This window comes from Callionymus lyra, chromosome 7 (assembly GCF_982586985.1).
Source record: "Callionymus lyra chromosome 7, fCalLyr1.hap1.1, whole genome shotgun sequence".
Taxonomy (NCBI): Eukaryota; Metazoa; Chordata; class Actinopteri; order Syngnathiformes; family Callionymidae; genus Callionymus; species Callionymus lyra.
In genome coordinates, this window is record NC_141824.1 from 28593816 (window position 1) to 28612188 (window position 18373).

General features: G+C 39.3%; 1 protein-coding gene across 1 annotated transcript; it reads left to right on the forward strand.

The window, feature by feature from the left end:
• The first annotated feature begins 859 nt into the window (after positions 1 to 859).
• Positions 860 to 7962, forward strand: LOC148076033 (multidrug and toxin extrusion protein 1-like). Its single transcript, XM_087794937.1, has 17 exons — positions 860 to 964; positions 3711 to 3812; positions 4280 to 4348; positions 4418 to 4566; positions 5175 to 5217; positions 5294 to 5338; positions 5403 to 5500; positions 5572 to 5669; positions 5727 to 5840; positions 6144 to 6211; positions 6283 to 6391; positions 6459 to 6534; positions 6633 to 6702; positions 6767 to 6899; positions 6973 to 7067; positions 7148 to 7219; positions 7681 to 7962. Exons 1-17 carry the CDS (start codon positions 860 to 862, stop codon positions 7960 to 7962), a joined length of 1728 nt encoding a protein of 575 aa, XP_087651063.1.
• The last annotated feature ends 10411 nt before the right edge of the window (positions 7963 to 18373 follow it).

Here is an 18373-nt window from a genome sequence, read left to right on the forward strand (position 1 = left end):
CAGTAAGCCCCCTGCAGGTAGGGTTTCTCTATGATCTGTCAGCACCTGCAGCAGGTATGCAATGAGATTTTTAAAAAACAAAAAAACAGGTCCATATTTAGGTGGAAAAGAGCAAGAAACTGGATCTTTTGAACTTGATGTGGGGGGTAAATTGTTATTGCTACTTGTATCCTTTGGTCTATAAAAACACCAAAACTAAATGTTAGCCTGTGAATATTGCATCACAAAACGTGATCAAGTTTTAAAAATAAAGTGTACAAACATGTTGTCGGATTAAAGTTAAGTTTGATTGTTTATTTTAAAATTAAAGGGTTTCATTGTAGAAAAGCACTTGTACAAATACCAGTTGACTCTTCATAATAACGTAGGTCAACTTCATTTACGTGAGTTCAGTGACCAACAGAAACAGGCGGTAAGATCAAGATGCAATGACTGTGCTGCATTCACTGTCACAGGGAGACAGAAAGAGGATTCATACCAGAGGGAAGTGGTAAGCCGAGGTGCTGGTGGACCGCTTGAACACAAATGTGAAACTGTGCTCAGGATATAAAAACGGTTGTGTTGTACATTTCCAAACTCTTATGACGAAGACCTCTTATTATTATTATCCTTATTATTATGATCTGACAGCATCAGTCACAGACTAGAAAACATGTGAGCACAGGTACTAGAAAGCAGCTCTCCCATCATTCAGAAAGAAAGAAATCTGAATTAAGAATGAAACTGTACCAGAAAGGTCAACAATATTTGAGATAGTAAAGCATATCAATGTTGTCTTACCACGCCCCCGTTAACTTTTTTTCATGGGAGTAAAGGTCCACAACAACAAAGAACAGTTCAGTTCCAGTTGTGAGGAGTCATGCAGCCGTCAGACAGGTTGTTCCGTTGCAGCTGGCTGCGGCAAAAGATTCCGTTGGCGTACAGAGATGAACTTTACCACATCTTGATGATGACGGGCCCTGTGGTATGGATTCACACTCTTTCTTACTCACAAATTACAAAGCAGTTTTAGACAAAACCTTTGAACTCATTAGTTTAATAATGCTATAGATTTGTCAACTACATCTACATAAGCGCGCACAGTTAGTAAAACCTCATCCGAGCTGCTCAGTGACATCCATATTGTGATTTTCACCACAAAAATTGCCTTGGATTTTTTATTGTTATCTCTTTCAGCTCTGTTCAGATTAAGAATATTACAATTATTATTATTAAACTTAATAAATGAAAGATACACTTAAAAATATATTGTCTTTACAAAAGAAAGCAATCAGATCACTGAAATAATTTAATTTGATTTAATTGTAGCTTCAAAATGTGTCAGATAGCAGTAATACTACAAAACTCTCTTTAAAGGGCAACTAATGAAAACATCTAACTCAATTGACTTGCCCATGTGTTCCAAATGTTAGTCTCCTGCTTTAAGATGCAGTCTCTCATCATGATGATGTTTTGAAGTTATTCATCTAGAAAGTTCTCCTCGTCTGTATTCTCGGCAAATAAGCAGTTACAAGACCGGATTCCATTATGACATGATCACTCCTCCACCAGCTGTAATCACGTCTTTGTTAATACAACGAGTCCCTCGGAGGTGGAGACGTCCAGGATTGATGACGCACTTTGACAAGCCTCAATGTTATAAACAAACACAGAAGAGTGGGTGTCGTTGTGGTAAACAAGATTTAATCTCCAGAAAAAAGTTTTCAGTGGGCAAGACCATTTTAAGTACATTTTCTAATGTAAATAATTGAATTAATAGAGAATTTTGTACAACCAGATACATACTGATGAGTTCAAATGAGGTCAAAATGTAAGTAAGTAAGTAAGTAATATTTATTTATATAGTGCTTTTCCAGACCAGGGTCACAAAGCGCTTAAACAAACAAAACAATACTCAAAAAAGTATATACACTTTAAAGATCAAGATAATACTGAGAACAACACAACAGGAGTTCCAGAAAATCAAGGAAAAGCCTGAACAAATAGAAACGTCTGAAGATGTTTCTTAAAGGAGTCAGTAGACTCCATCAAGCGCAAAGAGAGAGGAAGATTGTTCCAAAGCTTAGGAGCAACAGCCTGAAAAGATTTCTCTCCTCTGGTCCTGAGTCGTGTGCGTGGAACCATAAGTAGATTCTGATCCACAGACCTCAGAGCCCGAGCTGGGGTGTAAGGCTGGATCAGATCAGTGATGTAAGGAGGAGCCTGACAATGAATAACTCTGAAAGTAAGAACCAGAATTTTAAAGTTGATCCTGAAAGAAACTGGAAGCCAGTGAAGAGTTTTAAGGATCGGAGAAATGTGAGTTCTTCTACTTGAGTGGGTTAGAATTCTCGCTGCAGAGTTCTGAATCAACTGCAGGCGAGACAACTCCTTCTTGTTAAGACATGAAAACAAACTGTTACAATAGTCCAGACGAGAAGAAACAAACGCATGGATTACAAGTTCCAGATCATGTTCCGACAACATTTTCCTAAGTTTAGAGATTTTTCTCAGTTGAAGGAAACAGTTTCTGGTCAGTTTTCTGCAGTGTCGAACAAGAGACATGTCTTTATCAAATACAACACCCAGGTTTCTCAGGCTCAGTTTGACAGACTGACCTAAGTCACCCAAGTACTGACTCAACCTTGGAATCTTATCATCAGGAGCAATCACCAGTGTTTCAGTTTTGTCCACATTTAGCTGTAGAGTGTTTTCACTCAGCCATTGTTAGATTTCTAGCAAACAATTGACTAAGCTGTTCAGCCTGTGGGGCTCAGTTGGATCAAAAGAGCAGTAGAGCTGGATGTCATCAGCAAAAATGTCATAAGAAACATCTGGAAATCTCTGAATGATTTTACCGAGGGGAATCAAGTACAGCAAAAACAATAAAGGACCCAGAACAGAACCTTGAGGGACTCCACACAACAGATCTGCCGATTCAGGCGTCATAGCTCAGATGGTAGAGTGGTTGCCTGCAGTCCATAAGGTTGCAGGTTCAATCCCAGCTCCAGACAAGCTTGTGTCGTTGTGTACCTGAGCAAGACTCTTTACCCTGATTGCTCCTGATGGTAGACTTGGTGCAGGTGTGCAGCCTACTCCCATCAGTATGTGTGAATGGCTGTCAAAAAGCACTACCAAATTTCCCCTTGTGGGACAAATAAGGGATTCTAAAAAAAAAAATAAAAAAAATTGATTTGCAGATACACTAAAACTGCACCCAGAAAGGTAAGATGAGAACCATTCTAACACAGACCCAGACAGTCCCACTTCATCCCTCAGTCTTCTCAGCAGGATCTGGTGATCAACTGTGTCAAAGGCTGAGGACAGATCCAAAAGAACCAGAACAGTGAATTTACCAGAGTCAGCCGACATCATGATTTCAAAATGTATTTAAGAGACACTTTAATCAAAACATTAGTTCCCCTTTAAGTTTTTTAAGAATCACCTCTATTGTATACTTTATTATGTGTCTGTAAAAAACTATTTTAATGGAAATATTTACATTACAAAATGTGCTTAAAATCCCACACTTTCTGGAGATTAAATTTTGTTTTCAACATACAAATGTTTGTCACTATGCATCCGTAACAATTATTATGTCATAATGGGCTCCACTGTCATAACCTCTTGTTCGCTGAAATTTTCATTAGTTGACCTTAAACTAGAATCTGTGGATAAGAGTTCTTTAGTCAATCAAAAAATAATATATGTTACATTTTTATGTTGTGCAGTTCCTCTCCAGAATCTTTGAAAACATGCTTGCATTCGTGGTGACAATGTTCGGTGGCCGTTTGGGAAACAACGTCATGGCCGGATATGGACTGGCAACTGCTGTAAGTCTTCATCTCTTCTTTGCACAGTTAGAAAAAAAAAATCAAATTTTGATTATTTTCTCGCCAACAGTTTAAAAACAGGAGTGATTGATATTGGCATTATGATATAGCTGTGTCGTGAAGAAACTGTAACATGTTTGACTTCATTTTGAAAGACCATTAGATGTCAATCTTTGCTTTATAATCTTTGACTCCTCTAATAAAATGAAACCTGACAGCCTTTTCAAACTGAGATTGCCATCTAGTGGCCTTATCGTAATGTATCATAATGTATCATCATACAGTTGGATGGTGTATCAAGAGGCGTCAATACAAAAAATAAATATTAATAGAAGTCAGTTGAAACTTGTGGAAGTGATCAGTATATAAATTCAGAAGAGCATAATCCTCCGCTGTCTTTCATTATGATGATTACTCTGAAAGTTATGAAACTTTAAATCGTTCCTTAATTTTATTGTTTTTTTTAGTTCTTAAATATCTCTACCATTTCTGTTGGAGGTGGACTAGGCCTAGCTTGTGACACCTTGGTATCTCAGGTCAGTGCATCAAGTATCAACCTACATCTTTATTAAGAGTGTCTTATAATATCTGATGTTGCTTTGCAGACATTTGGGGGCAAGAATCTGTTCCGAGTGGGGGTCATCCTCCAGCGAGGCATCATCATCCTGCTCTTGTTTTACTTGCCCTGCGTGGGCTTGCTTGTCAACGCTGAGAGCGTGCTCTTGTGTTTGGCTCAGCAGCCTGACGTGGCCAGGTGACCATCAGACATCCACATGTATGCACATCTGACTCAAGACAGGAAAGCTACACTACAAGCATGTACGGGTCCTTGATGGCCACATATTATTCTCAGTCGTGCAACTTCAAAGATCAACAGGGAGGAGGCAAATTTGTGGCTGATTCTTAACTTAACAGTGTTTATGAAATATGTATTCAGTAGTTATGGGTTGATGAGGCAGCATCAACCGTATCATGATACACTGTCAATTATTTTTTAAATGTCATTAGATGGCACTTTCTGCTTAATAATCTTTGATCTATTAATCAAAGATAACCTAGCCTAATTTTCAATTTGAGATTTCCTTTTAAAATATATCATTGTGTATCATAAAGCTGTATCTTAAGGTGTCAAAAAGTATACTTTTTATTTTTTAACTTGGTCAAGTCAATCATGCTAGTCTTAGACTAGCTCTTTGACTAATCATAATGCTAATGTCTACAATATAAACCAAATGTTATGAATTCATCATAGTTTACGCTTGTGTGTTCAAATTGTAATGCGCACATGTCAAAAACGTTTCCTTCTATACATTTTCGGGAGATATCACCAGCATTATCCTGACTTGCAGTTTTGTTTTCCAGAATAGCTCAGCTCTACATCACTGCGTACATTCCAGCAATTCCGGTGAGTGACTGAAATTCTCCCTTGTGATGTTTCAAATTAAAAATATCTTGTGTAACGGCTACTTTGTCGGTATCAGGCGATACTTCTGTATCAACTGCAGGTGTCCTATTTGCAGAATCAGGTGTGACTCGCATCACGTCGAATAACTCTATATAAATGGTACTGATCGCTTCAATGTTTTTTAGGGTATTATACTGCCTCAGATGTACACTGCGGTTATCGCCAACCTCTTCAATGTGCTTACACATTACATTTTAATTACCTGGCTTGACCTTGGAATCAGGTTGGTACTTTCACACGTCTGTCTCTTAGTGAGCCATGCAGCAAAAATGTGTGTCTGTCTGTGTGTGATAGTGGATCTGCAGCGGCAAACTCCCTCTCTCAGATCTACCTTTGTGTGTTCCTGTTCGCATACATTTGGTGGAAGAAGCTTCACGTGTCCACGTGGGGAGGTAAGAGCTGGATCTTTCATTTCATCATCATTAGTAAGTGTCTTACCCCCCCTACAGGCTGGACGGTGGATTCACTGCAGGAGTGGGGATCCTTTATGAAACTGGCTGTTCCTAGTACACTGATGAGTTCTCTTGAGTGGTGGTTGTACGAGTTTGGAGGATTTTTTGCCGGTATGTTTCTCCTAACAAATAATGCAGTATATTAACATTGGGTCTATTTACGAAAACAGTTTATTTTGTGTCCAGTCTATTTATTAGCTTTGCAGAAGTCTAAAGAATATATGAACAATGATAATGGTACTAGAAGTCACTTCAAAGTTTGTTTAGAATGTCTTTTCTGTTTTATAATGTACTTGTCCATCCATTCATCAATCCATCAATCCATCAATCAATTCACTACATGAAGACATAACTTTCTGCAATGATGGGCATTCATCAACAAATCTACAACTCAAATCTGTTGGTCTCTGACAGGAATACTGGGCGGAGATGAGCTAGCAGCTCAACATGTAGCAACCATGGTGGCCTACATCATCTACATGGTATTGCTTACTGGACACTGAATGCTTTAGAAATTATAGATTACTTCCACAATATTACTTTTTTCTTTTAGTTTCCCTTTTCTGTCCAAGCTGCAACCTGTGCTCGGGTTGGCAACGCTCTTGGAGCCGGAGACACTGAAAGAGCCATTCTCACCTCTAAACTGTCCTTCGGTCTGGCTTGTAAGTAAAAAAAAGTATTTACTTAACGCAAGATTGTTATTTACTTTTTTGTTATTTTCTTTTTCAGTCGGCTTTGCAGTAATCGAAGGTGTCATTCTTATATCCACTAGATCAGTCATTGCCTACATGTTTACCTCTGATGAGTAAGGTTCTTCGTGCCATACACCTACATTACATGTTGTTATTATCTGGTATTATATGTGAAGAAATGTTCTCATTTTTTAGTTTCGTTTATCAACAGAAATATAATACGTCTTACGGCAAACCTGATGAATGTCTACTGTGTCCTTCAGCTGTTTGATGGACTAGTGGTGGGTTTTGTAACTGGAGACTGTACCGTGATAATTTGATGAAAAATATTGTTGTAATCTTCAGTGCATCAGTTGCGGCGTCTTCATGGGAACAGGGAAACAGATCATTCCGGCCATGGCTAATTTTGTTGGATACTACTTAATAGGAATGACCCTCTGTGTCACTTTGACATTTGTGGCCAAAAAGGGAATTATTGGTAAGGTGTGGGGAGCTGACGTACAGTATTATCACTGATTATTAAATGTTATTATTAACCATTTTCTATGCAGGTTTTTGGCTCGGGCTTCTCTGTTCTGCATCTTTACAATCCATCTTCTACATAGTTGTCATTATTAGGTTCAACTGGACCAAAATGACTAAGGAGGTAAGAAGGAATTCAATCCAATCTTGAGCTTCAATGTAACAGTTTCAAGTTATTCTCTAATTATTGTCTTCACCCTTTAGGCGGAGGAACGAGCGCAGAAGAACGTGGCTCTTCTAGGGAACGATGCAGGTGGTGACCAGGAGGGTGTTCATGTAAGTTGTATTATTGTAAGCTTGTGTAACATCATGTTTTTGTGAGCTCAAAAGAGATGACAGAAACTCTCCTAACTTAAAAATCCCATTAGCGGACCATTAATCCTGATTAAACGGTGAGTGGGGTTTGGGAATATGGACATCTGAGAGAGTTTTGGATGGATGATATGGAAGATAAGGATGAACGAGAGGAGGAAAACAACCAATGAGGTTTACGCTGGTAGTAAAGGGGTACATTAAGAGAAGAGGTGCGGCTATATATTTTTAAATATTTAAACACTTGCTAAGAACGTGTTTGTTAGTATGTGGATTGTAGAAGAATAAAAATTAATAATGACATATTAATTAAGACTATTTCTCCTAAAGCAAGCACTTTTTTCCATGAATCATGCCAAATCATTGAATAATTAACATGGGGGGAAAAAAAATCATGTTTGGATTCATGTTTTTTCTCTCCAAAGCCAGCTGATGGCCCACAACTTAAGACTGTAAGAGAAACAGCAACACCAAATGTCCACATAAAGAAGAGCGACGATCTCTCGCCGACCCAATTGATTCTCAGACGAGGATTCACGATGGTCATCGTGCTCGCAATCATGTCTGTGGGGATACTTGTCCACATTCTTGTCCCTTTACCGGAACCCGTAGTATGGCTGACTGACCCCACAGCAGAGTCAGCCAACACCACGCTGGACTGGACCAACACAACAATCTCAACAACGCTATGGACAAACACCACATAGAGAACACTGTACTGTACATTGACGTTGGAAGAATTCTAAATATTTATCTGCACTGCACCAAATTGACCTTTGAATAGCTGAATGTAACAGCCTTGAACTGTTACTTCCCAGTTAGATAGGGCCAGATACACTTGTAGATCTGTGTAATAAGATTCTGCAAACATCTGAACGTGGTTACAAGTCTGGACTCGGCTGTAGAAATGTATTAACGTCCTCTAAAATATTTATCATTAGACTGACATCATTGATTGCTTATTTTATTCCTGTAACTTATAAGCAGTAAGCTTGTACTGATGCAGTGTCCTGATTTTCAACTGATCTTTAGAGTTGCATAATAGGATACGAAGGGCTCTTCTCCTTTATATTTGTACAACAGATGTTTAATATTTCAAATAAAGCAAGAACTACACGTTTGGCCATGTTCTTCTCTCAGTACATTAATATTTGAGCCTACATCTATCTTGTCTTTTTAAAATTTGAAACATCATTATTATTAATCATTAACAAGTATTAATGACTAAATAGTATTAAATACTAAGTAAATGAGAATTACCTACAATTACAAATCTTCACTGCAACAGTCTTTTATTTACAACAAGTTACAGCTAATGTTCTTAACATTCTAAATTTTACTTTTTATCAACTTTCAAAAATTGTGTTAAAAACTTGTCTATCTACCCGTTATAATGCTAGAGGTTAAACAAGTGACAACTACTATTTGTCCTTTGTTGCTCCAAAACCAAAGGCAAGGAAACCAACAACATGCTGCAAATATCTCACTAATGAGGTACAAACATTAGGTACAAATGTATAAGGTACAATAAGGTACATTGATGAATAACCAGAATTTCTTCATGACTTCCCTAAGTTGTGTTAACTTTCTAAGGAACCTGGGCGAAGAATAAAAAGCCTTTGAGAGGGATTGAATCTGATCACATAGGAAGAGTGAGACGAGTTGGTCACCCTACCGATGAACTGATTAAAATTGCTATATACATATACGCCATACTTAAATTAATGTTAAAGATAATCAAATATAAAGTGGGAACCTTTGTCCCGACACACACAAACATACAATCAACATACATGCATACTGATTACTGGGTTGGAACCAGCTCAAATCACCGATAGAATAAACATATCCGTCTTCCTGGAACCCGAGACCCCAGGGGAAAAGATGAAAACAGGAAACAAGGCCCACAACGAGTGTGACCTCAGCCCAGGAACATTTGAATGATTAGATTACAAGAGACAACAGGCAAGCTCTCCCAGCGTGACACCGGGAATCAGAAAACTTGAAAGAACAATTTGGCCGGAAGAAACGACCCTGGGTGGGGAATTGGATTTAAATAGCGTAAGCTTTCTACAGCTCGATGCTATTCTTTTCTGGACTGTAAATTTGTTGAGTCGCAGGAAGAAGGACGCCCGGTCAATGGTGAAGTAGGTTGGTAAATAAATGACCCGAACATACTCTGGATTGTTCCTTTTTCTCGACAAATCGTACTGGAAGTACAAGACCTGGATGGAAGTGACCGCTGTCTGTGCAAAGACATCGTGTTTGACTTTAATACGACTTTGGACATTTCAGGTGATGTATTTGGACACACCCATGATTTTAAATCTGACATCCTCGTGGAAACACCTCTGAACAGAAAAGAAGGACGTTTCTTGGCCAACTACTGAACCTCAGTTAAGAAGAATTAAATTAAATTCATTATACTTTATTGATCTCCATATAGAAATCTCACAGAGAAATTCAGCATGTGGTGCAGTGGAAAAACGCAAGACAATCACCGTGCAGCTAGTCCAGTGACACCGTCAAAAACATGAATTGCACTTGAATCACATGAGGGAAGGTGGGGTGTGGTGGTGGAGAAAAAACAGGCATCGCTGTTATGTTTCTGAAAGGTCCTGATATTGTCCCAGTCTCTGCCTGCAGGTGGTACGCGGCCTTGGGAGCTGGTCCAGAGAGGAATTCCAAGTCCGTGAAGGGGGACGAAGGACGGACGAAGTACGGATGAGATTGGATGCCATTCTGAGCAAGCATGGCATCCAGTTTACGACCATGCTCCGTCAGTATGGGGTTATATTTGTCTAAATAGATTTGTAACTTGTGAAAGTGTGATTTGTAAATATTCAATGGTTGCGCGTGTTGCAATATCCACAAATGTAAGAGTCATACTTGTGACCTGCATAAAAAACATTTGTATTTGTTAATATATCATTTTAATTTACAAAACAAAAAAAACATATGTAAAACTTGAAATTCTGCGTGTGAAACTAATTTTTACATGTGAATCAGCAGTTAAAAGTATTCTTATTTTACAAGTCTTGCAATTAAACAGATTTGCCACTTACAAGTGTTGCAACTACACAGATCCGCCACTTACAAGTCTCGTTTATTTACAGACAATTGTAAAACAAAATGTGCAAAAATCTGTGACTTGTAAGTCTTGCAATTCATATAACAGCCAATCACAGTCAAGCCATCAGACGCGTAATGACAGGACATTACTGTTGCCGTGAAGAAGAATGAAGAAATGTCCAAGAGAAAACCACTCTAGTAAAATGAAAGTAAATGAAAGTAAAATTATTACTCTTTTATTAAGGTTTCTACAACTGTGCTTGTTAAATACCGCTATGTACCCACGGAGGCTCCACAATAGTTACCTTTAACACAGTAATGAGCTATGCTGAGATTAATTTGACTAAGCAGCTGCTGTGATTGTACAGTCCAAGGTCAGATGTCATCTTGATAACTGTGCAGCAGGGGAAATATATCTTCTCAGTCAGAGATTAATAAGTTCCATTATCAATCCACTCCGAATGCTTGGTTTTTGCATCTGACCCGCCACACTGGTCCAATCCATAACAACGATTTTCATCAACAGCTGCTACCTGAGCAGAATACGGTTTGATACAAGATTGGGTAGAAGCAGAGATGCTGCTTTTTTCTTTTTTTTTAAATGTATGTTTAAAACAATTGCACACATACATTACTTGACAATTCCTCAAGTATTGAATATAAATCTGATCTTTTTTTGAAGGCTTAATAAAATTACTTGGCAGACCAGACTTGGCCCCTAGGCCATGAGTTCAACACATGAATGAACATCACTTTGTAAAATTGGGTATTTTATCTTTTTATCCCTCTGAATATTATCATTCTTGCACCCTCAACTTAATATTTAGATGCACACCCTTGAGAAAATAACTCAAACTAATCAATTACTATAACCATCACCAAGTTTACTTCACCTCTCAACTGGAATTTTGGACTACTGTTCTTTTGCAAATTGCTCCAGCTCTCTCATATTTGAAGGGTGAAGGGTCTCGCAACAGCAATGTTCAGATTTTTTCCATAGGTGCTCTATGGATTTAGATCCGGACTCATTGATGGCCACTTCAGAACTTCCAGCAGTTTGTCTCCAACCATTTATGGGTGCTTTGTGAGGTATGTTTTGGTTCATTGTCCTGCTGGGACATCCATGACCTCTGACGCAGACCCAGCTTTCTGACACTAGGCCCTACATTACTGGCCAAATTATTTTTATAGTCTCCAGATTTCATGATTTCTTGCACACAGTCAATGCAACCAGTGTCATAAGCAACAAAACAACAACCCTAAAACACTGTAGTGATGTCCGTCATGTTTGTTTTTGCTTCCACTGAAACGCCAAAGTACTTGTTTTATGACTTTGGAATGCAGACCCTCCCCCATCAATCTTCTGGCATCCATAGGCCAGCCATCCTCACACATGGTTGGAGAACCAAAATGATCATAGAGAACCAGAACCACCAGATGACTTTCAGAGTATTAAATAACGTTTTCGTGTTCAATAAAATATTTTCAGGTAAAGAGAAGCCAAGGAAGAGAGTCACATGAACTATATAATCAGACATAAAAATGTTTTGATGTCTTTATTCTGTTTGAATATACATCTCAATATTGTGTTTTAATAACATGCAATGTTTGACATCATTCTGATCCTTAGAAAGAGCTGGGAAATGGAAAATTATGATAAGTTAGCATTATGTGCGAACCTCAGCTCTTTCCATAACGTCAAATAAAAGAAGTTCCAAAGTCAATCAGAAGGAGTAGAAGGACAGAGGGAATGGACCATAGCCCTTACCTGCAACTTGGTGCGAGAAGTCTCCCCAGCTGTATGACCTTTTCAAGACGCAAGCAAGCTGCACGCAATCCAACCTCCAGCCAAGCAAGTCTGAACCTCTCTGGCTCCACCAAGCAACCAAACTGCTATTCCAGAGAAGATCCTTGCGTCAAAAACTTGTGATCCCTTGAACCGAGTAAAGGTACGCTTCTGGTCGGTCACGCCAACTCGGACGATGAAGATCTTTTCCAACCTGCAACAAAGGACAAGGACCAGACTCAAGAAGACCCTGACGTCAGTGCTTCCTGCCGCCACACATCTTCACCGTGGTCCCTGCCAAGTTACTCGACGAAGCAACTGGATCCAGGGCCTCAGCTTCGTGCTCCTGCTGCTGCTCACCACTTCCTCATCCGCCTCACATCTACCGCCTCGTCGCCATCACGCCTTCCTCTCTCCATTCAACGACGTAAGAAACTGTAACATTGTCACTCTTGCATTGATTGATGTGTTTGGATTTTCAAATTGATCTGAGGCAGCAAGATTAGCTTAAAATAAGTTGTAAAGCTTTCCCAGAGTTGACACTTATCCAAGCCTTCAAGTCAGTTACTTGCTGATTAATTAATATCATTCCTTCCATGATATAAAAGCAATCATCATCATTCCATTCCATTTTTTTTAACTGTTCTCCCTTTTCTTGTTGTTTCTTTCAATAAATCCTATAAAAAGTATGACAGTAATCACAACAACAAGTACTGATTTCAGTTAATGAGATTGATTCATCATTTATTAATAAGGCCAATTAATTAATTATTATCCACGTAAATGTAATATTTTCCTTTGGACTCAAAGGTGGTACTCCTTACTTCAGGTAATTTTTACCTAGAGGCAATTTTAAAGTTAAATCGACCAGAACTTAGATGTTCTGAAGTAAACCTTTTTATAAGGGCTTTCATCGCTACACTGATGTGTGAGGGAACTGACCTCTGCGCCTTTTTTTTCCTCTCTGTACCACTGGTCCATCTCTGTTACATTACCGCTCATTAAAGGTCCCTTTTTCTCACACATTAGCCCTCCGGTTTGACTCACGCCTTTAAGCTTTTAACTGAATAGCACATATTTTTGTCTCCACTCACCTCTCTGTGGCTCTCATTTGGGAATTGTCTGTGAGATGATGAGCAAAAAGAGAACCTGGAGAGTCCCACAAAGTAGTTGAGAAAAACTGAAGCCAACATTCTTAGGACCGGCATGATACTACGAGATGACCGTCTCTGTCATGCATTCCCTGCATTGTCTACAAGTTTCCCTACTCGACCTCAAGCTACAAGACTCTACAAGAATGCATACACAAGGAGAGGCCACAGGACTCTGGGGAGGATGTACTGGAGTACTGGTAGATCCATGCTTTAAATCTTCCATGCAGACCTTGGTGAGCCACCCTCCAAGCTCTTCGGTAGATTTCTGGATAGCAGCAGAATCCTTCAGGCTGGCGTCAAAGACCTTTCCCAAGCTCTTGACTGGTTGCTCCGTGATAGACAGAATCACCGTTCCTGAAATTGAGAACTGGAACTTGTTGATCACCTTCCTCCCCTTCAGCACGGCGGGCTTGAAACTCATCCTGGCCCATCCAATGAGTCTCTCCAGTCCTTGTATGATCCACCTGCTCCCTGGCTCTCCAGTCCATGTAGGCTCTAATGGGGGGCTGTCGAACACCTGATCTGGATAAAGGCCCTTTGCATTCCACCTCGGCAGACTTCACCACCATGTTCATTGCCAGAGCAAACAGGGCAACGGAGATGGTACATCCTTTTCTCAAGGCGATGCCAGTCTGAGGTTACTGACCCAGAAGTGACCCTGAGCCTGAAATAATCATAATAATCTAGGATCAAGTCCTTGATCTTGCTGGGAACATGGTGCAAGCTCCACTAGCTTGTTTGGGATGGGCCTGTAGGCATTAGTGAGGTCCAGCCATAACACAGCAAGTTCTTCTCTACTCTCATGGGTTCCCTGATGAGCTGTGTGACTAAACCGTTGTGCTCTAAGCAGCCGGGAACTCCAGGCACTCCCCGCTTCTGCACTGAAGTATCGATGTAATTGTTCTTGAGGAGCAACTCGGTCAGTCTTCAGGAGAAGATGCTGAAAAACACTACTACACTCAGTAGTGAGATAGTTCGGAACTGGTTGATGTTTTTCGAGTCCTCCTCCTTGGGGATCCAGACTCCCTTTGAACACCTTCACTGCCACCTTCCCCCTTCGCCAGATCACCTTCCAGATCCTCCACAGATGCTTGAGAAGGCTTGGACAGCGCTTGTAGACAAGGTAAGGTATACTGCTGGGGCCAGGGGATGATGCCGAGGGGGCTGCCATGATGACCTCTTCAACCTCCTTTAAACTAGGCTTGATCAACTGGAACTCTGCTGTTGGTGTGGCTGGGCTGATGAGCGCTCTATTGGGACCTAAGTGCTGTCCCCTCAGTGGGTCGATCATTGTGTTCTGGAGGAAGCGATTCACTTCCTCTCTTGGAAACTCAAGCCGGCCACTGCGCTTGTTCCCGAGCAGCTGTTTAGTAAATTGATAGGGGTTGGCGATGAGGGCTGCTCGCTTCCTAGATCTCCCTCTTCCACACCTCATGTGCCACTCTGCTCTGCGAAGGGTTATCAGTTTTTTCCGCAGGATGTTACGCAGCTCTTACAAAGGTTGCTTTTCTTCCTCGGCAGCCCTCTTAAACTGATTCTTGAGGGTTCGAAGCTCCTGTCGCAGTTGGTGTATCTAAGTGGCCCTATGGTTCATGGTATAAGGAGTGGCGTCGGGACTGTCCTTCTCCATCCGCCCAAATCTCTCTGACCCGAGCTGAGGTTGATGGTACTCAATGCCTGGAGTCTGCTGTCGGCATCTCCTTTGGTTATGGCTTGGATGATGTTGGACAAATCCTCATCGAACTGCAGCCACTCGCTCCGTTTGCTTGCTTGGGGCCACTTAATCCGCTGCTGTGGAACTCCTATGCTGGGGTTGGGAGACTCCGATGCGTGGATGGACTGGGATCTGTGGGGTGCCTCCTGTCCGTCTCCTCCTGCGTCTCACCAGGTTCAAGACCTGTGCGTTGCACCTCGCTTTCCTGCGCCAAACATTTCATTCTGGCCTGATGAATTTTTAGGCCATGTTAATTTTTGCACAGCTTGCCGCATTTACATGTTATTCTCGTGGTCAGTTCATTTGCAGGGGTTGTTAACCTCCAAGACCTATAACACTCTAGTATTCATTTGGTATTTATTGTAGGTTTCCTTTTTTTTAAGACTTAATCATTAATAATCATCAATAATTTGTCATGTGGATGGAAGACTAGTATTTTCCAATGCTTATATGATTAAATTCCTGCAGAAAACTGACCAGAAACTGTTTCCTTCAACTGAGAAAAATCTCTAAACTTAGGAAAATGTTGTCGGAACATGATCTGGAGCTTGTAATCCATGCGTTTGTTTCTTCTCGTCTGGACTATTGTAACAGTTTGTTTTCATGTCTTAACAAGAAGGAGCTGTCTCTTCTGCAGTTGATTCAGAACTCTGCAGCGAGAATTCTGACCCGCTCTAGTAGAAGAACTCACATTTCTCCGATCCTTAAAACTCTTCACTGGCTTCCAGTATCTTTCAGGATCAACTTAAAAATTCTGGTTCTTACTTTCAGAGCTATTCATGGTCAGGCTCCTCCTTACATCACTGATCTGATCCAGCCTTACACGGGCTCTGAGGTCTGTGGATCAGAATCTACTTATGGTTCACGGTTCCACGCACACGGCTCAGGACCAGAGGAGAGAAAATCTTTTCAGGCTGTTGCTCCTAAGCTTTGGAACGATCTTCCTCTCTCTTTGCGCTTGATGGAGTCTACTGACTCCTTTAAGAAACACCTTAAGACGTTTCTATTTGTTCAGGCTTTTCCTTGAATTTCTCGAACTCATGTGTTGTTCTCAGTATTATCTTGATCTTTAAAGTATGTACTTTTTTGAGTATTGTTTTGATTGTCTAAGCGCTTTGTGACCTGGTCTCGAAAAGCGCTATATAAATAAATATTACTTACTTACTTACTTACGGTCGCAAGTCCATATGTTAATTTAGAACTCAACTTGCTTATTTTCCATCAATATATTGCTCTAGTTTATATTTTTGATCAACTTGGTTTTAAGGTAGATTTATCTTTAATAAAGGTAATTTAGAGACTGATATGTAGTTTCTAAATATATTAAATATTTTCTTTCCTGCAGGAATCATTTATTTCTGATGGGTCTTACATTTTCCGGAGTCAATTCTTTCCCTGCTTTATATTTGGTTCATAAAATGTTAATAGTTGCCTAAGAATGTTAGGAGCAGCTCTAGAGACATATTTCCATTTCTTATTAAAATTTTCAATTAATCAATAAAAATTCCAAGTTTCACATTTCATATTTTGTATTGTATCATTGGCTGCCAATGATGTAGATAAAAGTATTCTATTTTAATTTATTTAAAAAAATATATATATTAAAATGATTAATTAATAATATTAATATAAAAGTATTTTTTAATCATAACAAGATATTTTCTGTTCTTTGAAACTTCTTGTTTAGACAATTTCCAGCCCATTTGATTATTTTTTTTATATATTAATCAAAAAATGTACCTTCTTTTAGCAATAAGTAAAGTCTTATTAGTTTGAGGGAAGTTGGATTTATATCAAATTATGATTTCTTGTGTTTGGTAATTTAAACATCTAACTATTTTAACACATGTCCAAAGAGTAGTTTCCCTAAACTACTTTTGTTCATACATACATTTAGGAGGTAATTTGACTCCTGTTGTGTTATCAGTTTTATCTTGATCTTTAAAGTATATACTTTATTGAATATTGTTTTGATTGTTTAAGCTGTTTGATTGTTGTTCTTTGTGACCCTGGTCTGAAAAAGCGCTATACAAATAAAAATTACTTACTTACTTACTTACTTAAAAGTCTGCAGTAGACAGTGGCTTCTTATTTCTCCCTCACTGGAGAACTTCTCAACACCACCTCTAACAGGATGAGAATGATCAGAAGTTATGAGTTATAAAACTATTCAGGTGGTGATGAGGCCATTGTGTGTGTGTCATGAGTTGTGTATTCCAAACTTTGTAGATTTGTGGATGTTTGTTAAAGTTTGTCCTGTGTTTTATTTAAATAAATCTTGAAGTTAGCAGAGAGATCAAATGATTAGTATGTTTGACTTCAGGGAGAAGAGAGAAACAGAGGTGGGGGTTCAGGAGAATTCTTTCATTCTAAAAAACACAGGGAGCAGTTGGAGGCAGTGACACTTTTTTAAAATCTCTGAGCTCAGTGTGTTAATTGTAAGATCTTTATGAATTTCTGAGTGTTCTGTGAACAGTAGATGATGTTGTGTATGTTCAAATTTTGTTTTATGAGTGTAATAGTTAATTTGATCAGGTGTCACCTCTTTATTTATCTACCCACAACAGAAATACAGTATCTATTCTAGTTTACTGTTTTGCTTATTCTTAACTATTCTCCTTAATTAATATTCACTTCAAAGAGATTTCCTCTTGTTCTATAGGTGTTTGGTTTATCCAACTAGAGTAACAGTCGTATTTATTTTTCTTATGCATATGCTTCTTAGGTTCAGGCGGTGTGACTTAAAGGCTCTTAAACCTTTTTATTTGTATTTTATTTGTCTCAGTCTTTAAATCTCTTAATCTAATCCTTTTTTCATTGACCTTCCCTCTTACAGTATTTCAGTCTCTATTTTTACTATTTTCACTATGTTAATCCAATTACCAAAGAACAATATCATGAATTCCACTCACATCAAGATGGATGGTTTAGTATAGTCTGTATAGTTTAGTCTCTATAATATAGTCTGGAGGTGTCAAGTCAGCAGCTCTAGACAGAGTCACTTTTAATTAGTTAAAATATAATCCTGCATCGGTTGACACAAATTTTTGATTAGTGTTCTAATGGCCTGCTGCTTTCATCATAGCTCTCAGTGGAGCAATCAGTAAGTAAGTAAGTAAGTAAGTAATTTTTATTTGTATAGCACTTTTCCAGACCAGGGTCACAAAACGCTTAAACAATCAAAACAATACTCAATAAAGTATATACTTTAAAGGGCAAGATAAAACTGATAACACAACAGGAGTTCCAGAAAATCAAGGCCGTGGAGACGGAACACATGGGCCAGGACCGCCTCGGCCGTGTCTCGTGCGTCCGGTAGCTTGGGCAGCGGGACAAAGTGGGCCATCTTGGAGAACCGGTCGATGACAGTCAGCACCGCAGTCATTCCCTCC

Coding starts and splice junctions, on each gene's coding strand:
- LOC148076033 (XM_087794937.1), top strand. CDS start 860: ATGCAGCCGTCAGACAGGTTGTTCCGTTGCAGCTGGCTGCGGCAAAAG. Junction 965..3,710: donor TGATGATGACGGGCCCTGTG/GTATGGATTCAC, acceptor TATGTTGTGCAG/TTCCTCTCCAGAATCTTTGA. Junction 6,535..6,632: donor TACATGTTTACCTCTGATGA/GTAAGGTTCTTC, acceptor GTTTATCAACAG/AAATATAATACGTCTTACGG.